This window comes from Ovis aries, chromosome 1 (assembly GCF_016772045.2).
Source record: "Ovis aries strain OAR_USU_Benz2616 breed Rambouillet chromosome 1, ARS-UI_Ramb_v3.0, whole genome shotgun sequence".
NCBI classification, from domain to species: Eukaryota; Metazoa; Chordata; class Mammalia; order Artiodactyla; family Bovidae; genus Ovis; species Ovis aries.
The window spans coordinates 398315-422333 of record NC_056054.1 but is presented as its reverse complement, the minus strand read 5'-3'; the positions used below and the strand labels follow the sequence as shown (position 1 = coordinate 422333).

Sequence of the window (24019 nt, the reverse complement as noted above, 5' to 3'; positions counted from 1 at the left end):
TGAACCAGCCCATTGTTCCATGTCTGGTTCTAACTGTTGCTTCTTGACCTGCATACAGATTTCTCAGGAGGCAGGTAAGGTGGTCTGATATTTCCATCTCTTGAAGAATTTTCCACAGTTTGTTGTGATCCACACAGTCAAAGGCTTTAGTGTAGTCAATGAAGCAGAAGTAGATGTTTTTCTGGCATTCTCTTGCTTTTTCTATGATCCAGCAGATGTTGGCAATTTAACCTCTGGTTCCTCTGCCTTTTCTAAATCCAGCTTGACTCATCTGGAAGTTCTTGGTTCACGTTTGCAGCCTGGCATGGAGAACTCTGAGCGTTACTTTACTAGCATGAGAGATGAGTGCAATTGTGTGGTACTTTGAGCATTCTTTGGCATTACCTTTCTTTGGGATTGGAATGAAAACGGACCTTTTCCAGTCCTGTGGCCACTGCTGAGTTTTCCAAATTGGCTAGCATATTGAGTGCAGCACTTTCACAGCATCATCTTTTAGGACTGGAAAAAACCTCAGCTGGAATTCCATCACCTCCACTAGCTTTGTTCATAGTGATGCTTCCTAAGGCCCACTTGATTTTGCCCTGTAGGATGTCGAGCTCTAGGTGAGTGATCACACCATCCTGGTTATCTGGGACATGAAGATCCGTTTTATATAGTTCTGTGTATTCTTGCCGCCTCTTCTTAAAATCTGCTTCTGTTAGGTCCAGACCATTTCTGTCCTTTATTGTGCTCATCTTTGCATGAAATGTTCCCTTGGTATCTCTAACTTTCTTGAAGAATCTCTAGTCTTTCCTATTCTATTATTTTCCTCTATTTCTTTGCACTGATCACTGAGGAAGGCTTTCTTATCTCTCCTTGCTATTCTCTGGAACTCTGCATTCAGATGCGTGTATCTTTCCTTTTCTCCTTGGCTTTTCACTTCTCTTCTTTTCACAGCTATTTGGAAGGCCTCCCCAGACAGCCATTTCGCATTTTTGCATTTCTTTTTCTTAGGGATGGTCTTGATCCCTGTCTGCTGTACAATGTCATGAACCTCTGTCCATATTTCATCAGGCACTCCATCTATCAGATCTAGGCCCTTGAATCTATTTCTCACTTCCACTGTATAATCGTAAGGAGTTTGATTTAGGTCATACCTGAATGGTCTAGTGATTTTCCCTGCTTTCTTCAATTTAAGTTTGAATTTGGCAATAAGGAGTTCATGATCTGAGTCACAGTCAGCTCCTGGTCTTGTTCTTGCTGACTGTATAGAGCTTCTCCATCTTCAGCTGCAAAGAATATAATCAAACTGATTTCAGTATTCGCCATCTGGTGATTTCCATGTGTAGAGTCATCTTTTGTGTTGTTGGAAGAGGGTGTTTGCTATGACCAGTGTGTTTTCTTGGCAAAACTGTTAGCCTTTGCCCTGCTTCATTCTATACTCCAAGGCCAAATCTGACTTTTACTCCAGGTATTTCTTGACTTCCTACTTTTGCATTCCAGTCCCCTATGATGAAAAGGACATGATTTTTTGGTGTTAGTTCTAGAAGGTCTTGCAGGTCTTTATCAGTTCAGTTCAGTCGCTCAGTCATGTCCAACTCTCTGCGACCCCATGAATCGCAGCACACCAGGTCTCCCTGTCCATCACCAACTTCCAGAGTTCGCTCAGACTCACGTCCATTGAGTCCGTGATGCCATCCAGCCATCTCGTCCTCGGTCGTCCCCTTCTCCTCCTGCCCCCAATCCCTCCCAACATCAGAGTCTTTTCCAGTGAGTCAACTCTTCGCATGAGGTGGCCAAAGTACTGGAGTTTCAGCTTTAGCATCAGTCCTTCCAAAGAAATCCCAGGGCTGATCTCCTTTAGAATGGACTGGTTGGATCTCCTTGCAGTCCAAGGGACTCTCAAGAGTCTTCTCCAACACCACAGTTCAAAAGCATCCATTCTTCAGCGCTCAGCCTCCTTCACAGTCCAGCTCTCACATCCATACATGATCACTGGAAAAACCATAGCCTTGACTATATGGACCTTAGTCAGCAAAGTAATGTCTCTGCTTTTGAATATGCTATCTAGGTTGGTCATAACCTTTCTTCCAAGGAGTAAGCGTCTTTTAATTTCATGGCTGCAGTCACCATCTGCAGTGATGTTGGAGCCCCCCAAAATAAAGTCTGACACTGTTTCCATTGTTTCCCCATCTATTTGCCATGATCTTAGTTTTCTGAATGTTGAGCTTTAAGCCAACTTTTTCACTCTCCTCTTTCACTTTCATCAGGAGGCTTCTTAGCTCCTCTTCACTTTCAGACCATTCAATTTCAGCTTCTTTGGCATTAGCGGTTGGGGCATAGCCTTAGATTACTGTAATATTGAATGGTTTGCCTTGAAAACAAACAGATCATTCTGTCGTTTTTGAGATTGTACCCAAGTACTGCATTTTGGACTGTTGTTGACTATGAGGGCTGCTCCATTTCTTCTGAAAGGTTTTTGCCCACTCTAGTAGATATAATGGTCATCTGAATTAAATTCACCCATTCTGGCTCATTTCAGTTCACTGATTTCTAAACATATAGCCGGTATTTATAACAACTATAAATGGATTATGTAACCTTAAAAGTGATGAACCCTGTGACACACCTGTGGCTCACCTAATATTGTGCCTCAGCTATATGTCCTTTTCTAAAAGGACAGGAGTAAGTGCTGGGGAGGCTGTGGAGCCGCGGCAGCCCTTGTGCGCTGTTGGTGAGAGTGCACATCGGTGCGGCAGCCGTGGAAGACAGACTGGAGGCGCTTCAAGAAACCAAAAACAGACCCAGTTCTGTGATGGCCTCCACGGGAGAAGAGTCCAGAAAAGAGGAGACATACGCATATGCATCAGATTCACTGTGCTCTGTGCCAAAAGCTAACACAGCACTGTAAACCAGCTCCAATTTTAAAAATCTAACATTAAATGAAAATTTCCACTCCTGGGTGTTTATCGAAAGAAAACAGAAACCCTGACTGGACAAGATGCGTGCAGCCCCGTGCTCACAGCTGCACTCCTTGCGATGCCCAGAAAACAGTGTCCACCAGGAGATGAGCAGGCGAAGAAGACGCTTGCATGCAGCGGGGCCATCGCCTTGCTGAGGGCTTATTAGAGTGTCAGCTGATAAGTGTCTGGTCAGCTTCAGAGGACACACATTTTAGTCAAAGGATGGAAATTCCAAGAATGGCGTAAGCCAAGCAGTCGTGTTATTCCTAAAAGATCCCAAAACTCAGGCTTTCAGAAGCAAGAAGGAAAACGAGCTGTTTATGGAAGTTGCTCGTGGAGGCTTTGGGCGTCCTGAGCGCCCTGCCCTGGAGCTGCTCACTGTCTGCGGACTGTGTGCCAGGCAAGGATAACGCCATTTGTTTTGGTGATTCTATTTTTGTTCATTTGCATAATTTAATTTTTATAAAGGTATATTCTAATGATTAGCATTGTACCTTTTAAAGTTTTGAAGTGGGTTTAATGAAAGTGAAGTTGCTCAGTTATGTCCGACTCTTTCCGACCCCATGGACTGTAGCCTACCAGGCTCCTCTGTCCATGGGATTTTCCAGGCAATAGTACTGGGTTGCCATTTCCTTCTCCAGGGGATCTTTCTGACCCAAGGATCGAACCCAGGTCTCCCACATTATAGATAGACGCTTAACCACTTGAGCCACCAGGGACGTCCGTTAGATACCATTCAGTTCAGTTCAGTTCAGTTCAGTCCAGTTGTTCAGTCGTGTCCGACTCTTTGCGACCCCATGAATTGCAGCACACCAGGCCTCCCTGTCCATCACCACCTCCTGGAGTTCACTCAGACTAACGTCCATCGAGTCCGTGATGCCATCCAGCCATCTCATCCTCTGTCGTCCCCTTTTCCTGCCCCTAGTCCCTCCCAGCATCATAGTTTTGTCCAGTGAGTCAACTCTTCGCGTGAGGTGGCCAAAGTACTGGAGTTTCAGCTTTAGTATCATTCCTTCCAAAGAAATCCCAGGGCTGACCTCCTTCAGAATGGACTTGTTGGATCTCCTTGCAGTCCAAGGGACTCTCAAGAGTCTTCTCCAACACCACAGTTCAAAAGCATCCATTCTTCGGCGCTCAGCCTCCTGCACAGTCCAGCTCTCACATCCATACATGACCACTGGAAAAACCATAGCCTTGACTAGATGGACCTTAGTCGGCAAAGTAATGTCTCTGCTTTTGACTATGCTGTCTAGGTTGGTCATAATGTTTCTTCCAAGGAGTAAGCGTCTTTTAATTTCATGGCTGCAGTCACCATCTGCAGTGATTTTGGAGCCCCCAAAAATAAAGTCTGACACTGTTTCTGCATCTATTTCCCATGAAGTGATGGGACCGGATGCCATGATCTTCATTTTCTGAATGTTGAGCTTTAAGCCAACTTTTTCACTCTCCTCTTTGACTTTCATCAAGAGGCTTTTTAGCTCCTTTTCACTTTCTGCCATAAGGGTGGTGTCATCTGCATATCTGAGGTTACTGAAATTTCTCCCGGCAATCTTGATTCCAGCTTGTGTTTCTTCCAGTCCAGTGTTTCTCATGATGTACTCTGCACAGAAGTTAAATAAGCAGGGTGACAATATACAGCCTTGACGTACTGAGATACCATTAAATACCATTAAATACGTGGTGTGTCCCGTCTTTAGTATTCGTCTCTGCCTGTAATGTTTGGACATCAGTTTGTCTGTATGAAGATAAAATCATAAGGCTGAGCATCTCAGGAGTGCAAAGAAAGTATCTGCCCCCTGGGGAGTACCGACCGGAAGGAAGGGGCCAGCTTCTGTGGCCTCTGTGCAGCGTTCTTCGTTGTGGGTACACATCTGTAGGGCGTGGCCGCCCCCCTGAAGACTGGAGCCCCTGTGCTGCCTGTGTGTCCGCTCTGTTTTCTGGTCTCTCTGTCTGAGTTTCTGCTCTCAGGAGCGCTGTGAACTTGCTGTCTTTCATTGCAGGGGCCAGACGCCGGCTGAGTCAGACTTCCAGGTGCTGGAAATTGCCCGGAAGCTGGACATGTACGGCATCAGATTTCACTCGGCTTCTGACCGGGAGGGGGCCAAGATCAAGCTGGCCGTTTCACACACGGGCATCCTGGTGTTCCAGGTAGGTGGCGGGGTGCCCTCCTTTCGTGCGCTGGCGAGTCTTTGTCGCCGAGTCACCTCACACTGGGAGGCGGAGCATTTGGACTGTGTGGTCCCGCCTGTCCCCCTTAGAGAGGTCGTTTCCTAGCCCTGGACTCTGTCCCGGAGCCCACTCTTCCTTCTAATGCTGTTTGGAAGGTCGTCCCCCGGAACCTCACCCGGGGGCTCAGAGCACCCTGCAGGGCGGCGTCTGCCCCGGGGGTGGGGGGCTGCTGCGCGTGGGGTCTCCGCCGCCGGCCACAGTCCCACTGAGTGCAGGAGCCCGAGCCACCTGGAGAGCCTCGGGGGCCGCGCCCGTGGTCCTGGGGCCGTCTGCACCCGCTGGATGTGCGCGAGGGAGGAGATACGTGAAGGGCCCCGAGCAGTGTTTCTGGTGACGTATCTGCGTGCTGGGTCTGGTGGTGTGAAGCACCCGGAAGCAGCCGCGGGCGCCCGCCTGGGCTCCGGGGCCCTCCCTGGCGCGGGGCCGCCTGGGCTCCGGGGCCCTCCCTGGCGCGGGGCCGCCTGGGCTCCGGGGCCCTCGCTGGCGCGGGGCCGCCTGGGCTCCGGGGCCCTCCCTGGCGCGGGGCCGCCTGGGCTCCGGGGCCCTCCCTGGCGCGGGGCCGCCCGGGCTCCGGGGCCCTCCCTGGCGCGGGGCCGCCCGGGCTCCGGGGCCCTCCCTGGCGCGGGTCCCGCCCAGGACCTCGGCACCTCGGGAACGAGGCCTCCCGCTGCAGCGCCTCCCTCCGCGACGGGCTTCACGCAGCCCCTGAGACAGCCGGTCTGAGCCCAGCCTCCCCAGCCAAGAACGCTTAGTTTCGCCTTCTCTTCCTTTCTCTTCCTTTCTCTTTTAAAATCAGGCATCAAATTTCAGTTTCCTGTCGGAAAGAATGCCAGGCTTGCACTTAGAGCGTCAGCGGTGTGGCCTCCTCCTGAGCCCCGGCCCCGCCGTGCCCAGGCCCCACTCGCACGCCCTCTGCCGGCGGCCCCTGCCCGGCACACGGGCACGCGCAGCCCTGAATCGAGGCTGTCATTCTTCCAGAAAAGCGCAGCCCTGAATCGAGGCTGTCATTCTTCCAGAAAAGCGCAAGCCATCTATGTCCAGAAGAAATTGCAAAAGCAAAGGATTAGAGACGTTGGGTTAAAGGCGGCAGACTGAATCCATTTCCACTCCCTCAGAATCCCCACTGGAATAACAGTGAAGGAATCTTTTAAACTTGACATCAGTGAGAACCAAGAATGGAAGGGAGCCCACGGAGGGCAAGGGCTGTCAGCGGAGCTGGGAGCTCGGAAGGCGAGGGGAATGGGCGCCGGGGCGGGGCCGGAGGCAAGACAGTTAGAGCGGCCGCCCCACCCCGGGCGGGGGCCTCCCCTTGGAGGTGGAGGGCAGTGCCTGCAAGTGGGCTTCTGACCCCGGGGTCCCCACTCCAGCCCTGGGAGCTGCCGGCCAGCCCTCAGAGCCTCCTCTTCAAAGACTCATCGCAGACGATCTGAAAACACGGAGAATCAGACGAGCACGTAGAGTCCCACGTGCTCGTCACACGAGTTCCCCCCAGGCCCGTGTTCTCACTCCCTGCCCCTCCACACACACACTCACACACACACAGATCACATATACAAATAGCAGCACACAGACACAGACACAGAACACATATACGCACACTGACCCATAAATATACACACAGACCACATCCACAGACAGAGACACATACACAGAGACCACATATACACACAGACCACATATACACAGAGACCACATATACACAGAGACCACAGATACACAGAGACCACATATACACACAGACCACATATACACAGAGACCACATATACACACAGACCACATCCACAGACAGAGACCACATATACACAGAGACCACATATACACACAGAGACCACATATACACACAGAGACCACATATACACACAGACCACAGATACACAGAGACCACATATACACACAGAGACCACATATACACACAGAGACCGCATATACACACAGAGACCGCATATACACACAGACCACATATACACACAGACCACATGTACACACAGACCACATGTACACACACACACAGATACATAGACACAAAGAAACCACATGTACTCACACATACATACTGATACACAGACACACACAGACACAGAGACACACACGTGTACAGAGATACATATATACAGAAACAGACCACATCCACACACAGAGACACATATACACAGAGACACATATACACGGAGACCACATGTACACACACAGAGACCACATATACACACACACACAGATACATAGATACACAGACACAAACACAGACATACAAACCACATATACACACACATACATACTGATACACATACACACACAGCCACAGAGACACACACGTGTACAGAGATACATATATACAGAAACAGACCACATCCACACAGAGACTCAGTTACAAACACCCACAGACACACACACACACACACACACACACACAGAGACACATACACAGTGACACACCGTGCAGACCGCATATACACAGACACACACACACAAGCGGGACGTGCACACGCACAGGCACACGGCGCACACAGGTGCACAATGAGCGCTGGGCCGCTGCCAGCACGTCTGGCTCCTCACGACCCCATGGACTGTAGCCCCCCGGCCCCTCTGCCCATGGGGCTCTCCAGGCAAGAGTGCTGCAGTGGGCTGCCCTGCCCTCTTCCCGGGGACCTTCCCAACCCAGGGATAAAGCCCACACCTCTCAGGCCTTCCACACTGGCGGGCAGGCGCTTTACCACTAACACTACCTGGGGAGCTGTACACGCACAGACAGGCACACGCATACACACAGAGAGAGACGTGTGCACACATATACACAGAGACACACACAGACACACACGCATGTTCTGAAGCCTTGAGGGTACGCTGCCCTCGCAGGGCCCTTGCCCCTGAGAGCGTCTGTGTGCTCCCCAGGAGGAGACCACGCCCTGTCGGGGCTGCTGTGCAGCTCTCACTGAGGCCCCTCAATCTACGGGTCTGCCCCCCTTGTCACCTGGCCAGGCGTGTCCACGCAGCTCCTGTTTTCTGCAGGCCAGGATGCAGTCTAGAAGTAGCCATAATGTTCAGCGGTCATGCTGCCGCTGCCTGTGACCCGGAGCAGTGGACCAGTCCGGGCACCGTTTTCCTGTGGCTAGAGTCAGGGACGGTGCCCAGCTGGGCCACGTGCAGGGGACACATGACCCCTCGGGGATGACCTCGGGCACCACCTGGCCTCTCTGGCGACGCGAACGCTGACCCCATGCTTTCTGGCTCTTCCCCTGCATCGTTATTGCTCTCTCTGTTTCAACTAATAAGCATCCTTGGAGAGACGCTGGGCCTTGCCTAGTGCCCCATAGACCAGCGTCCCCTGGCGGTGCCTGGCCAGGGCTTACCAGACGGTCCCTGACTTGGCACACCTGGGGCCTCCTGCTGAACTTAGACGGTGACAGGGAGAACCAGGGACTTGAGGAAAGCCTTCTTTCCAAGGAAGATGGTATTTGCAGGGCAGGTGTCAAACTTGTGAGAAGAAGAGACTCAGAGAAGCAGAAACTCGGGGCTGGAGGAGGTGCGAAAGCAGGAAAGCCTCTCTGCCCCACGCCTCATCCCCAGGGAGCAGGCACAGCTTCAGCATGAGCGTAGACTCTCTCTTGTGAGTTTCTGCTCTGCCTGGTTTGTCATAGTAAAATATTGGTAATTAACTGTTAGAGGGCTGGTTACAACGCACACGGTGCTGCACCCACGTCACGGGGTCCCTGGCCACCTGTCCCGAGGATGCAGGCGCTGTCCTAAGAAACGGGACGGCCTTTGAGATGCGCTGCTACAGGGAGAGAGTGCTCAGAGCTGTGTGTGTGACTTGCTGCCTCTTGTGGGGAAAAGGGAGGAAATCACACACACGCACACACACACACACACACACACACACACACACACACGATTTATTCCCTGTGGAAAAGCTGGCGTCGGCACCCCTTGGATGGTGACTAGAGTCAGCAGGCTTTCAGAAGAGGAGAGAAAGAAAGTGAAAGTGAAGTCGCTCAGTCGTGTCCGACTGTCTGCGACCCCATGGACTGTGGCCTCCCAGGTTCCTCCATCCATGGGATTCTCCAGGCAAGAGTACTGGAGCGGGTTGCCATTTCCTTCCCCAGGAGATTTTCCCGACCCAGGAATTGAACCCAGGTCCCCCGCACTGTAGGCAGACGCTTTACCGTCTGAGCCACCAGGGAAGACAGAGGGGAGAGGGGAACGCTAAGTCTGGACTCAGGTGGGTGCCTTGTTAGTATATTACTGTACTTCATGTCCCTTTGCAGAAGTAATGTCGAAGATCACTGATGACAAATACTTTAGCAGGTGTAATAAGAGGTTTGAAATACTGTGAGAATTCCCAAAATGTGGTACAGAGAAGTGAGTGAGCGCTGCTGGGAAAACGGTGCCCATAGACTTGCTCCAAGCAGGGTCACCACCAACCTTGAGTGTGTGCGCCAGGCCTTCTCGAAGAAGCCTCAGAAGTAAAAGCCCACACCCTGAAGCGAGAGCCGGCCAGGCGCAGGGACACAGCGGCCCGGAGAGGCGCAGGCTGGCAGCAGGAGGCCTGGGAGGCTGAGAGCCCCGCAAAGCAGAGAGAGACAGAGGGTGAGAGACGGAGAGACGGGAGGGAACTCCCGCAGCGCCCAGGCGGCCCAGCACCCCGGATTCTAGAGGCCGGACCCAAACGGCAGCGGAGGAATTGCTGCAGACGTTACTGGAGGAGAAGCGTCCAAACCTCCAGGCGCGGGTTTCCAGGTGGAAGGTGCCCACAGGCTTTACTCCCAGTGAAGGGAGATCTGGCAGGACTTGTCCATCTGAGACGTCAGAACACAGAAGATCAGCGGGCTTCCTGGGGAGAGGCGGGGAGGCATGAAATGCCGCCGGGCTGGACACTGCTGGATGGAGGTTCTAAATGTGAAAAAAAAGTCATTTCCAGCACCTGTGCAGCCAGACTCCTACCCAAGAAGAAAGTAGAAGAACTTCCAGACATGCTGCTCTTCAGAAAACTCAGTCCCCGTGCAGCCTTCTGAGGCCGAAGGTGCAGGAGAGGACCCAGGTGGGAGCCGAGGACACAGGCCGGCGTGTTGAGGAGTGGAGGGGGTGGCCATGCCCGGATGCGGAGATCCTGTGTCAGCAGAAGGACGCAGGGGCTCCGGGAGACTGCCAGGAAAGAAGCGGGCCTGCGCGAGAGTCCCCTGGGGCCCCAGAGGTGAGGGCTCAGCGCCTGCGCTGCTGTGGGGCGTGTGTGTGCACACGAGCTCAGTCGTGTCCAACTCTTTCTGTCCTCATGGACTGCAGCCCGCCAGGCTCCTCTGTCCATGGGATTTTCCAGGCAAAAATACTGGAGTGGGTTGCCATTTCCTCCTCCAGGGGATCTTCCCTTCCAGGGATCGAACCCATGTCTCCTGTTCAATCCCTGGGTCCCAGGTTCATTCCCTTGTCAGGGAACTGAGATCCTGCAAGTCCTATGGCACAACCAAAAAAGAAGCCGGTCAGAGATGTCATGGTGAGATCACATTGAAGAGTTTTAAAGGTCTGCAGGGAAGTTTTGAGCTGAACCAGTGACGGGCACATAGAAAATTATGGAGAGACAGTTAGCAGCTCTGGGAGCATTACATATATAGGAGGAAAATGCAGTTGTGGTCCACCCCTGCCCAGTTTGCGAGCAGCGCTCACATGATCAACAGCACAGGTCAGACTTGGGGGGACCGTAGGGAGGGGTGGACGCGGTCCCGCGGGGTGCGGTCCAGGCAGACAGCGGCGTGGGCCAGCGGTGTGGACAGGCCCTCTTCCCGCCTCCCGTGAGCCCCTGCGTCCAGGGCCGGGAGCTGAGGTGCGGCCTTCCCTTCTGTTGATGTTTTAAGGTTTGCTGGTTTTGAGGATGGAGTTGAGAAGCCTCCTGTGTCTCATTCTGAGCCACAGGTGGAGTGACTGCGTGTCGGCCGCGCAGGGAGGTGGGGGCTGACGTTTGAGTCGGGATCTCAGGGACATCTCTTAGGAATGCAAGGAATTGAGATGGAATTCACAGAACGTGAAGCCCACCCTTCAGAAGTATAAGTCAGTGTTTCCAGTATTAATATACTCGCAGAATCGTGCAGCTGTTGCCCCGATTCCAGAACACGTCGACGCCGCCCTCCCGGGCCCTGGTCCCGCCGCGCCCGGCTTCGCTGACCCTCTGCCTCTGTCCGCGGACACGCCTCCTCTGCCCCTCCCTGGGACCGGCCTCTGCGCCTCTGCGTGCCCTCGTTTCGGAGCCTGTCTGTGTTGTGCGTGTTTCCAAGCCTGCCTTACGGCTAAAGTGCTGGGCTTGTATCTTGAATGGAGAGCGTTCTTCATCTTGCCGTTCCCCCATCCTGAGTTTGTGGAAAAGAGTAAATGGTCACGAAGACCAAGGACAGGAAAGAAAATGCCAGAGAGTGTTTCCACACATTCAGAGTTTTTATTCTGAAAAGCTTTTTCAAGTTCAGACAAGTACAAGAGTGTACTGCGAGCCCCTTCACCGGGGACCCCCACCCGGGTTCCCCAGGCGCGCCCGCCTCATGATCTCAGATGCTGCCACCCAGGCTGAGCTGCTCCGCCCAGCCAGGGTCTGCCCGGGATCGTCAGCGGGAAGTGTCTCCCTCCTCTCCTTGTCCTCACGGCTGCGGTGCCTCAGAAGGTCCGGGTCAGTCATTCGTGACGTGGGCCTGCCCGGCCCGGCTGCTGCTGAGACTAAGCTGCCTGGGCAGCGAGTCACGGGCCAGGGGGTGCGCCGTCCGTCCCTGCCGGGGGCGGCATCTGGCACCTGCTCGGAAGGCGCGGACAGGCTTCTTCGCTGCAAGCTGCCTTCCCACAGGCTGTGTCTTTGCTGGTTGGCCGCACTGGGTCTCTGCCGCTGCGCTCGGGCCTTCTCCGGCCGTGGTGAGCAGGCCTCCTCCTCGCTGCTGTGCCCAGGCTCGGGAGTGGCGGTGCGTCTCAGCTACTCGGTGGCACACGTGGTCCTCCCAGACTGGGGATGGAGCCCGTGGGCCCTGCTTTGGCAGGTGGGTTCTTATCCACTGCACCACCAGGGAAGCCCGCAAGGAGACTTTTGTCCTTTGTAGTTGGTATTTGTGGAGAGATACTTTAAGACTGAACTTCCCTCACGGTGGCCAAAAGGCCGCTTTTAAAATGCCATTATTCAGGCTGCTCGAGGGGCTTTCTCATCCTGTGGACTGTCTCCTGGTCTTCTGCTACTCGGGTTGTGATTCGGGTTGTCTGTTTTATCTCGTCTCTGTGGACGCGTGCACTGTCTCCTGGTCCTCCTGCTACTCGGGCTGTGATCCGGGTTGAGATCTGATGTTTGGTCTGCTGTTATTGTTTCTACTGGTCTTTAAATCGCCCCTCAGGTGGCGTCTGTGCCTTTCGGCGTCTCCCCACCCTTTCTCAGCACTTACTTACTTTCTCACACAATAACATGGTCGAGGTTCCTTTGTTCCTTGCCTGCCCCACCCTGGAAGAGCAGACAGTCCCAGTCTCCAAGGTGAAGAGTGTTTAGAAGCCGGGGTCTGGGCCCCAGCGCTCACTCTGTCTGAGGAGTCCGGAGTTCAGCCCCGGCTCTGGGTCCATTACGCACCCCTGGGATCACTCCATCCTCCTCTCTTTCCTTCGCTGAGAAACTCAGCTCTCCTCCATCCCTCCACCCCCAAGTCCCTCCAGAGCGCTGTCCTTGCTGGGATGGCTGCAAAATGTTCACTGTTAACACTGACAAAAAAAAGTTTATCAGAGCTTTATCAGAGCAATAAAGTGTTCTTCTTAAAACAGATTAGTATGTTTAGTATTGACATTTTAATTGTCATTTTGAATATAACAACTGTATAATGAGTTCTAAATATAATTTGCTTCTGAATATAATGCTGCGCTTTCTAGCAAGGCTGTAACTCACACCTCTGTCTCATGAGAAAGCGTGTGTGTGCGTCTGGATTACATGTGTGTCGTTACTCAGCGTCCGTCTCTTGGGTTTTAGAGCAGCACCAGAATCAACACTTTCAACTGGTCCAGGCTCCGAAAGCTCAGCTTCAAGAGGAAAAGGTTTCTCATCAAACTCCACCCGGAGGTCCATGTGAGTGCCATCACGAGAGCCCCTGAAGTTGAGGGACCGTCCCCTCCGCTCAGTGGTTAATTGTTTGTGTGTCGTTTCAGCATAACGCACAAGGGAATGTGAGAACAGGGTAGGTGGCTGGGGGTGGGCGCTGGGGAGACCTGCCCAGCGGGGCCCGCCTCAGGGTGTGCTGGCAGCCCGGGGTGGCCGAGTGGCCTGAGAGCATCCACGGCTGACGGGCTCCCGGGCTGCTGAGAACCGTAGCTTCCCTGCAGCCGCTCCTCTTTTGGGTGGCAGCACTGTAGTGCAGAGGGTTTAGCTGTGGTCCAAAGCCCCGCAGCAAGTCAGTGCTGGGCTTCTGTCCAGCAGGAACGGAGGATGTTTCCAGAATTCTGTGTCTTTGACTCAGAAATTGACCCTTCTGTGGTTCTAACTGAGGAAGCCTTGACTTTCAGAAAATAAATGTTCCTTTCTTTTGTGACTCCGTAAGTTAATAATTAAATATAAATTTACAGAGTCGGACACGACTGAAGCGACTTAGCAGCAGCAGCAGTAAAAAGGGACAAACGTAAATGTCTATACAGTCTGATGGGAGGAAAAAATCCAATACTTGAGACAACTCTAAGATGTTCACGGTGTTCCACTGTGCCAGGAAGCTGGGAGACGGATCAGCCAGCCGCTGTGGGAGGGGGCCCTGTGGGCTGCAGCTCAACCTCACCTCGGAGCCGAGAGCCTGGGCCAGTCCCGGGAGGGGCCAGTCCCGGGAGGGGCCACCCCTAAGCTTCTCAGAGGCCGGGGATTAGCAGGGGTTTTGTCAAACCAGGGTCACTGCGACCTGCAAGTGTGCTTATTTTGTGCAGAAAGTGTGGACAGATAGCTTAATTGTTATTCAAATATTTCTTCTAAGAATGAAAGAGAAGTGTAAAGAATGCCAAGAACACTTATAAAATGCAAGTAAAAGGCTAGATTTTTCCTCTATAAGTTAACAAAAATGTTTTTGGCAGTTATTCCACAGAGACAGGGAAATAAGAGAATTAGCGCAAGATTCTGAACTGTGTCTGTTTCTGCACCTGGCAAGGTTACGTGTTATACCGATTCCTAAGCACTTAAGACTTTTGGGATCAAATATAGGAGTTAAAGTATTGCTGCTATACTCTCTTGGAAGGTGATTGGGTAATGAACATCACCGTGTCCAGAAACGTGCATTGCTTTTGAGCTCAGTGTAACATTTCTAGGAATTTATCCTGAGCAATAACCATGAGAGATGCGGCAGTGGTTTCTTCATGGTGATGCTTGTGGGCCTGAAAACCTCTGTGTCCTGCTCATCCAAAACACCCTCAGAAAGCCCACAGGAAAGTGAGTGGGTGACGACAGGTCAATGTGTCAGCCAGCACAGAAAGATGCCTTGGTTTCCTCTAACGTGGGAAAAGGTTTCAGAGAGAAGCTTCAAAATGTTAGCCCTGTGACTTAGATGACCGCACTCCTCTGATATTTCTACAAAGAAATATTCCGCTGTATTTTTCTCCTCTCAACTATAAACGGAACCAGCAGTCTGTGTACAACTTTCAGAAAGAAAACCTCCCTAGTTTCTAACTTTGGAGTAGCCTGCGGCCTTCCTAAATGTTCTTCCTGCGGTGGCCACTCGAGCCTTTGCCTTCCCACTCGTAGGGGCCCTACCAGGACACCCTGGAGTTCGTGTTGGGCAGCAGAGACGAATGTAAGAGCTTCTGGAAGATCTGTGTGGAGCATCACACCTTCTTCAGACTCTCTGATCAGCCCAAGCCGAAAGCTAAAGCCGTCCTCTTCAGCAGAGGCTCCTCCTTCAGATACAGGTGAGCGGCCGCACTGGGCAGCTCTCTCCTTGTGGCACTGAGAACCCAAACGTCCAGTCAGGGTGCGCGTGGCTCACGGACAGAGAGTTCCGCATGGGCTGCGGCCACAGAACCGCTGGAAGCGCGGCAAATAGAGCAGTGGGGGAAGGGGCCTCCTAACGGCGCCTGGAACAGTGGTTACGCTTATTAATGCAAAGCATACTTTTTAAATGCACGTGTAAAGTTAGGACAGGCTGGGCAAGTCTTACTTTCCCTTTGCTTCTGTGAAGAATCAGTGCTGTGTATTCCCGTTTATTCTTTCCTGTAAAATCTGAATTTTGTTTGCAGTGGAAGAACTCAGAAACAGCTTGCTGACTATGTCAAAGGCGGTGGGATGAAGAGGGCTCCGTATGAAAGGTGAGCGCTCTCGTCCTCACGATGCAGAGTGTGGGCGCTTACGCCAGCATTTCAAGCGTCTCAGGCTTTGCCTGAATGAAAGGCGCTTCCGCTGTGTAGATGTGCGTCTTGACGCTTGGGCTCCGTCTCTTCTGCTCCATTTCATGGTGATGGCTCACGTTTTACTGTCACTCAAGTTGTTCAGATGCAGGTGACACGTGCTCCAGTTTGCCTCGCTCCTCCTGGACGTGGTGTTTCTACAGAGCACGGTGTTCTCAGTGTTAGACTGTGGACCTGAAGCTCTGTGAGTGTGGGGCCCTCCCCTAATGCCGCCTCTTCTGCGCGTGGATTTTTGCTTGCAGTCTTGTTTTCCGTCATCCTGCCGTTTCTAGTTAGATGCCTCAGGGCGTCTTACAAACCCCGGCCTGTTTCCGTGGGAGCCCTTCCTTACGGGCGCAGCACGTGCTGCTTTAGAGACGGGCTCGGCACCCTAACGCTGTGTGCTCCAGGAGCTCCTCTGATGATGGCATTCTTATTAAAATGCACTGAAGATGGAAAAAAGAAAGCAGTGGGGTCAGGCAAGCAGGGCGTGGGGCTCACCGCCTGTCCTCTGCTTGCAGGAGACACAGCAAGACCCGGATGTCTCTCCGCGCCCTCAAGGTGGACTTGCCACGGCAGGTTAGTGCTTCTGCGTAAACGCCCCCGATGTAGTCTCCAATCCCCTTTTAGGGAATAGCCTGGCATGGCTGCAGTGGGAACCCTAAAGTTAGCCCATCATGTACGTGCCAATTCCAGTCCTGGGGCCCTGTTTGCAGAAAGGAGTCCTGGAAGAGGAAGCTTGTGGGCGGACACGTGTCACGGTGTTGCTTGTGATCCTGGAGGCCCCGGCGACCGCCGTCTGGGCTGGGCTGGGTGTGGCCGCCTGTTGGGTGACTCAGGAGCCACTAAGAGGCCCGGTTCAGCAGAGTGGAGCCCGAGCAGGACACGTTCAGGAAACATCAGCAGTGACACTGGCTGTTTGCACGGTGACCCGTGGAGAACCTCTTCCTGGTTTAGAGAGACGGCTGGGTGCTCGAGGGAATGAACCTCGCAGCAGCGAACGTCGTCTCCCAGCAACTGGGTCCCAGGCAGTTTTCATCTTCTTGGGCTTCTCATTTGACTTGGTTTTCTGCAGTGGACACAGTGCTTTTTGTTGTCAGGAAAACAGCTAAGAAATACAACTTCTATAAAAGTGCGAAGTGCTGATAATGCCAGCTGGGGCGGGGAGGGGGGCCGGGGAGGGGGGGGGGGGGGCGGCGATTTGCTCAGTGAAGCTGTGTTCACTCCGCGGGCATTCTGCTGTCACATTAAAGGTGAGAAGCAAGGAGCGGTGTGTGCACCAGCGTGTCTGGCACAGCCACTAAGCGCGGCGCCACAGGCCCCTCGCGCGCTGCCAGGGGGCGTGAGGCCGCGGCGCCGGGCGCGGGCTGGGAGTCGCCGGCTCCGTGTGCCGGCCAGCTTCGCGGTCGTCTTTCCCTGCCTTCACCCCCGCGTGCTGACTGCCACGTGCAAGCCTATTTTCATGTAGGCGCCTGCTCTTTTCACGTGGTAGTAGTTCATAATTCTGTGTGCAGCTGTGCAGTTTCGTATCTATAGTTGTTACTGCTGCACGCTGTTCGTTCTGTTGCGCCTTTATCTTTCATACTCTAATAGGATTTACAGAGCTGCAGGTGTACCTCACACAGTAACACTTCTGTGTCCCCAATTTTTTTTAATTGGGTTTTTAAGTAAAAGCATTCTTTAACTCTTAGGGATATGTTTTCTATTTAGGAATTCCTTGTTAAATCTTTGAAGTTAAAGGAACTTACCTTGGGATGCACCCACGCGTCTCATCCCCCAGCAGCCCTGGCGGGTTGGGGGCACCTTGCTAGCTGAGGGGTGGCTCAGCCCATCTGCAGCCACCCAGCCCCAGGGGATGCCAGTGTCCAGAGACACCCCAGGGGACTTCAGGGTGACCCAGGTGCCAAGGAGACTCGGGACTTGAGTGGCAGAAGTGGTGTGGTACTGAGCACGTAGAGGACAGTGAGTCACAGGGACCGAAAACAGGCAGTCCTGAGCCCACTTCGGGCCGCATCTGTGTTCCTGTTATTTGTAGAGAAATGATCTGACTGTCACCGCTGTAGGAGCCGTGAGAGGCACGCAGGGCGCTGAGCCCTCCAGCGTGGCCTGCCGCCTCCGCTGCAGGAGCCGTGAGAGGCGCGCGGGGCGCTGAGCCCTCCAGCGTGGCCTGCCGCCTCACGCTCCTGTCCTCTCGTTCTGCCCCAGAGCACCTCATTCTCCGAGGCTGTGACGACTCCTGTGACGCCATCGCCCACAGCCGCCTCCTTCTGCTCGGCCCCTGCGTCCCCTCCAGTTCCCCCGGGCCCACGCGATTTCCAGGTCGGCGGCAGCAGCTCCGAGACGGGCCCCCCCGCACCCGGCGCCCGGCGGCCAGCTGCAGAGAGGAGCTCCGTGGCCACGGCCCAGCGCCCCCGGCTGCCTGCGCTCCAGCCTCACCAAGGTGTCGGCTTCGGTTGGGGCGCGAAGAGCTGTGGCCCCCACAGTCCTGAGGGGCTGAGCTGCCCCACCTCAGGCCCAGATTCAGGGGGCGTGGGCAGGGGGCGCCCGGCTGCAGGGCATGGTGACCGCGGTGAGGGGCCCCTGACCGGGGGCTCCTCCTCCAGGGGGGGGCACCTGTGCGGCCCACCGGGCCACGGTGGGGGCCCGGTTTTCACATTGACAAGCGCCCAGCTGCAGGTGTCCGAGGAATTCATAGACGACGACCCTGCAGACATCTCCTTCTTTGCCGGGGGCTCAGAGGCTTTCTCCTTCCCCTACGGCGGCCTCAGCCCAGGCTCCGGCCCGTCCAGCCCCGAAGGGTCTTCCCCGGAGGTGGTCCCTGGGGACGGGGGCTGTGGCTTTGAGTTCGAGGAGGGCAGCCTCGGAGACGCGCACCCCTTGGACACCTCGGAGCTGCTGGAGGTGAAGGCGCAGGCCAGCCTGATGCAGCGCCTGCTGAGCCCGTCTGACACCAGCTCTCTGCGGAACAACCAGTCCGAGGCCAGCTCGCTGAGCAACGCGCCCCTGCCCGGAGGCCTGTCCGCACACACACCCGGCTCTGCCCCGCCGTCTGGGGCCAGCTCCATGGCCAACTTCCCCGCCTGCTCCGTGCGCTCCGAGGCCAGCTCGGCCTTCCAGTTTTCAGACATCGTGGACCAGTTAGAGCAGCTGAGCTACCCGCCCACGGCGGCTGAGGACTCGAGCAGCTCGGACACAGACTCGTGGGGCTCCGAGGCCGTGGTCCCCCTAGACGTGAGCCTGTTCTTCAGCAGCCCCTTTGTGCAGGCCAGGGCAGACAGACTCGTTTTCAGTTTGCAGAATAACGTGAAGAATTTGATTCCTGGAGAGCCAACAGGCGAGAGCCTGCCCTGAGCGCTTCCAGGCGACCCCCGCCCGCTCTGGGGCGAGGGCTCAGGCAGTCGGCTTTGGCGTAGGAAGTGATTTGGTGGTCACGGCTGGGTATTCTTCATCCCCCCGGTTCTCTGTTCCCTCTCATACGTCAAGAAATTAAAAGGTGTGCTTGTTACAGTGCTGAAGGCTGTGCGGCAGAGTGGGGACAGACGCGTGTCTGCAGCCAGCCCTCAGGACCAGCCTGTCTCTGCAGCTTTATTCTCCAGCGTTTGCTCTCATTCGGCCCAACCACGCGTTTCAAGTGGTGCTGGTTCGCGCTCACGTTGGCCTTGAGTGGAACACGTGCCTTATGCCTGTCGCTGCTTTTTAAGTTGAGACGCTGCCCAGGACTAATTAGGTCGTGCCTTTGTCTGATCTGACTGTGCAAGACCCTGAGGGAGCCCCCCGAGACCCAGATCTTGGGGCAGGGGTGCCACGGCCTTAGGGTCCAGGGTGCCTGGTACCCGAGGAGTCACCTTCGTGACTCTGACCCCGGGGCCGCTCTGCCTGGGGGAGGCGGTGGGTTAGCCTGCGATGGAGGCCGGGCCGTGTCCTCTCTGCCTGCCTTGGGGGATGCTCTGTGATCCACTCAGGGAAGGCAGGACCAGGAGCAGCAGCTAGGGCTGACGGGCACCTGCTCCCTGTGGAGACCCGGTGCCCAGGGCCTCACTGAGCCATGGGGGCTCTACCTTTCATACAAACGCCAGCTCCTCCCTCAGGCCAGGTGCCTGCTGGACACAGCTGCTCCGGTTCTGACCGAGCCCACCCCCGACACGTGGTCTTGAGGCCCGGCCGGGCGTGTGTGTGGACAGGTGAGGTGGCGGCTCCCCCCACCCCGAGGACGTGCCTGAGATCTGCACTGCTTTCTGGCTGCACCTGGTGGCACAGCCATGCTTGCAGGCCAGTTTTCTGAAAGTCGAGTCTGCCTCAGGGGCAGGGCCCATTGGCGGTGCCGGGAGGGGCTGCCCAGGCGTCTCTGCAGGTGTGGGTGCCGCCCGGCAGCCTCCGCCCCGAGTCGGTGCTTCGCCTGTGCACCCCTGCTGGGAGTACGGCCCCGCCTGGGCTCCCGGGAACGCTCCCTTCCCTCAGTTCTCACTCTGGCCAGGCCGGCCGCGCAGACGCGGGTGCCGTGCGTCCCCATGCCTTCTTGAGTCACGGATCCCCGCAGCCCTTCTGCCAGGTAACCTGTGTTTCTAAGACTGTGGCTGGTAGTGATCGAGGTGTGGGCAGTAAAAGCTGTGCGGACAGCCTGCTGTGAAAGCCATTCCCTGTCCCCACGGTCATCTCGGCCAAGTCGCAGCGGTTCCAGCGCAGACACGTCTCCCAACGCCACGTGGGTGGCTGAGCGCCCGGCGGGCGGTGGTTGATCCTCTGGGCACGCAGGCTGCAACCCCGTGGCATGTGATGCGGACACCAGGTCTGCGTCTGCAGGGCCCACCTGGTTCAGAATAACCAAACCCACCTTAGAATGGGGAGGGACACGGCCGGGCTCCGGCAGTGCCCGACATGGGCCTTCTCACATCTGTTCTTAAGGCTGTGGAGGTGCGCGTGGCCGTGCCAGCCTCGCCCCAGGCCAGAGCGTGTGCCTGCCGGCCGCATCTCCTGGTGCCACCTTTTGCGTGAATGCGTCTGTGTCCCCGGGAGTGAGGAGGAAAGGGCTGGCATTTTCCTGTGAATCTGAACTTGCTTATTCTTTAAAGACATGTTGACGTTTCCTGGCTTGTGGTTCTTGAAAGTTTGTTTCCCGTTGAAGTTGCCATTTATGCATTTGCAGATATGTACTGGCTCAGACATCTTTTGTTGACTCAGTAAAATAAGAGAGCGTTTGCTACAGATTTTAGGCCTTTTAGCCCCCTATGCTCTGCTCGCCTGTGGTTTTGATTTACATGTACTGAAGGTCGTCTCGTGTGCCAAGCCCACCCCTGAGACAGCCCGTGTCGCCTCTGGTCCCACCAATGTCTGTCCGTCCGTGACTGCAGGCAGCCGGCCCCACGCTGTCCTCAGACTATCTCACTGTGGCCGTGAGGGGTGATTCCCCACAGGAGGCCAGCGGGGGAGCCTCTTGCCTTCCTGAGCAGCCCCGCCTGGGCCCGCCGTGGCCCCTGTGATCAGCAGGTGAAGGGGTGCAGGAAGCCTGCAGTCTGCCGCTCTGGGCCCGCAGGAGCCCCCACGGCGGGGAGGAACCACGTGGTCCTCGGGCACAGAACACATGCTGTTGGCGTCTTCTGAAAATGAGGCCGTTATTGCCTCCCTGCAGTCAGAGAGACACCTCCCCGCAGTCAGTAGACACCCCCCCAATACAATCCTTGGGCTGAAGTGAAGCAGCTGCTCAGATTCTGGGACCCCTTGGCCACCAAGAGCTCTCTGCGCCTGCAGGAGCCACCCGCCTCTCGTCCTGCGCAGCTGCCCCCGTCGCCCCGCGCAGCTGCTCCTGGGGGCTGGCTGAGGAGAGTGCCCGCAGCATGAGCCTTAGGGAGGGGCGCCTGCTCTCCGGGGTCGGGGGGCACCTGGCACCCAGTGTGGTGGGGGTGGGGGGCGCCTGGCACCCAGTGTGGTGGGGGTGGGGGGCGCCTGGCACCCAGTGTGGTAGGAGTCGGGGGCGCCTCGCAGCTCTGGAGCGGCCTCTGTTGGCCCACGCTCCCTGGGAGCCTGCGGCAGGCAGTCACGGCCCTCAGAGGAGAGGACAGTGGGTCACGGGCGTGGGTCCCTCCTGTGACTCTACCCCCGTCCCTGACTGGTGCCTCGGTTCCGGCACCCCCAGAGGTTAGCCTGGTCAGTCCCCAGGGCGAGCGGTCAGGAGCGTGAAAGCCCTGTGGCCTCACTCTCCAGGAGCGTTCACTCGGGCCTCGCCTCCCTCCCAGCGGCATCCCTGCAGACTGCGTACTGTACAGGACCTTGCCTCCAGTGCTCAAGTGCTCCAGAGGATCGTTAAGGCACAGCTTCTCAAGCTTTAGACAGAAGGTGTCATTTATTAGAGCCTGCTCCCTGGGCCAGCAGGAGTGTCCCACAGAGAAGACCCCACACCTAGCGGGCGTCGGCCGGACAGTTGGCCCAGGGTGGGACTGAGCTGTAGGTTGGGATGCTTGCTTCCCTTAACAAGGAAAGAGTCATATGTACTTAGACGGAAACTCCGGGAGACGCCCCAGACACGCCGTGCACACAGATATCACCCCTGAGTGTTGGCACCACGGGCGGACTGCGGCGTCAGCCTCGGGAGAAGGATGGACACAGAGCAGGAGGAAGGGGAGTGGCGCTTGGAACCCTCAGAGCAGCTTTTGCTTCAGGAGCCGCATTTTGCTTGAAAGTGACTCAGAAAACCCTGGGCCAGACGTGGAGCCAGGCCCAGCTTCCGCCAACCCCAGGGTCCTGTTTGCCTGGAGCGTCAGGAGGCCGGCGCTCCCCTTCTCTTCCGGGCCGAGGGGCCGCCCTTCCAGCCACCCAGGTGCCGCTGCAGCTTGCGCCCTGCGCCTTCTTAACCTTCACACTCTACCTTGACTTTTCCAAACCGGAGCTGACTCTCGTTCCACTGTGAGGCACAAGGTTTCAAGATAATTTTATTACTGGGTTTTGAAGGAGAGCATTTAAAGGTACAAAGTGAAAGTAGCCAAGCTTCCCATCTAAATGTGGCGTCTCTCTTTTGTAACCCTGTCAGGCAGTCAGGAGAAGGTCCCAGGAGAAGATGACACTGCGGGAGGATTCTTAGGAACAATTGGAAATAGAGCCCATGGAGAAAACGCTCTTCCCGAGTGGCTTCCTGCTGACTGTTTGAAATGAAAGTTTTACATTTTCAGTGGTTTTTCTGAAGACACTCAGGCCTTGGCCCTGCAGCTTTGAGAGCAGAGCCTGCTGTGACCTCTAGGGGGACAGCAGCTGTCCACCTGCTCCAATCATTTGCTTTTGGGCCCTGTCACAACATGCCATTTGCAGACGTGGCCCGTCTGCAGGATCTGGGGGTCCCCGAGGCTGCGGGGGAACAGGAGCGCACCCCATGTGTGAGCAGTTGGTCCTGGAGCAGGAGTCCCTCCACTCAGCTGCGCTGCCCCGGCCAGTAGACGCCCTTGCACACAGGGGTCGGCGTTAACAGATATGTAAGGTTCTTCACCATGCCGGTTAGGGCCACACATACCCTGTGGAAGCTAAAACGTGATGTGTGGCACCTTGAAAATACTTGAGCTGCCTGTCTGCCTGTTAGCCTGTGCACTAAGGCAGGTCGTCTGTGTGGACAGGATTTTCCACGGTCAGTGCCTGGGTCATCACAGGGTCCAGAGCAGTGCTCACACACCCCAGGCCCTCCTGGAAGTGGCGGGCAAAGCCACAGCCCCACGGGGGACTGCACGACAGGGACAGTGGGCCGCACACTCTACAGCCTCGAGTGTGGGTGGTTACACGCTTCCTGCCACGTGCCTGAGGACAGCTCCCCACAGATGTATTCGTCTTATCTCCTGGCATCTGAGTTGATAAAATGGATGTCGGTGGGACCTGCAACGTTTCACTGTAGCCGACAGATTGAATGAAAGTAAACGCCCAACGCCAGGTTGCGGTGGCCGTTCGTCTGGTCACTAGAGGACGCGCTGGCGGTGTCTGCAGAGTAGCAAGCGCAGCCGTCCCCCAGCAGTCACGGGGCTGGCTCCAGGGCCCCGAGAGAGCGCGCCCCCCCGCAGGAAGGGCCCCCCACCGCCGCGCGCCCGGACACCGGACTCTCTGTGAGCACAGCCCCCACTGTGCCGGCGGTGCTCTGAACAGGCGTAGACCTGCTGCCTTCCGCGGCTTTCTGGAACGTTCTCCCCCGAATAAATTCAGTCCTCACTGGTTGAACCCTCAGATGTGGAGCCCACAGATACAAGGGCAGCTGTGCCCACAGTGACAATACCAGATGGTGGCTCTAACCACCCCCAAGCCAAACAGGAGATTCCAAATGAGCCGCCCGCCCCGAGCTAGCACCGTCTGCCCGTCGACACCCCTGCTGAGCCCACCCCTGCCCACCCTGGCCTGCCTGTGGGAGGCGTCAGTGCCGCCACCAGCCCCTCACCTGTCACCTTCTGCTGCTCAAAAATAAAGCCTCTGTGTGAGACCTTCTGGTAAACCGCACCGCGAGCTTCCTGTGGGCGGCCTCGTGGAGGAGGGCTGCGCGGGG

At 55.7% G+C, this 24019-nt stretch overlaps 1 protein-coding gene across 2 annotated transcripts in view; it reads left to right on the top strand.

Moving 5' to 3' along the window:
• The window catches only part of FARP2 (FERM, ARH/RhoGEF and pleckstrin domain protein 2), a 100932-nt gene that overhangs the window by 55557 nt on the left and 21356 nt on the right, over positions 1-24019 (top strand). For both annotated transcript variants that reach the window (XM_042239310.1, XM_042239300.1), the window contains exons 8-13: positions 4943-5090; positions 13136-13231; positions 14879-15042; positions 15370-15438; positions 16038-16095; positions 17722-17956. In XM_042239310.1, coding sequence (XP_042095244.1) covers positions 4943-5090; positions 13136-13231; positions 14879-15042; positions 15370-15438; positions 16038-16095; positions 17722-17956 — 770 coding nt within the window. The remainder of the gene's footprint in view (positions 1-4942; positions 5091-13135; positions 13232-14878; positions 15043-15369; positions 15439-16037; positions 16096-17721; positions 17957-24019) is intronic.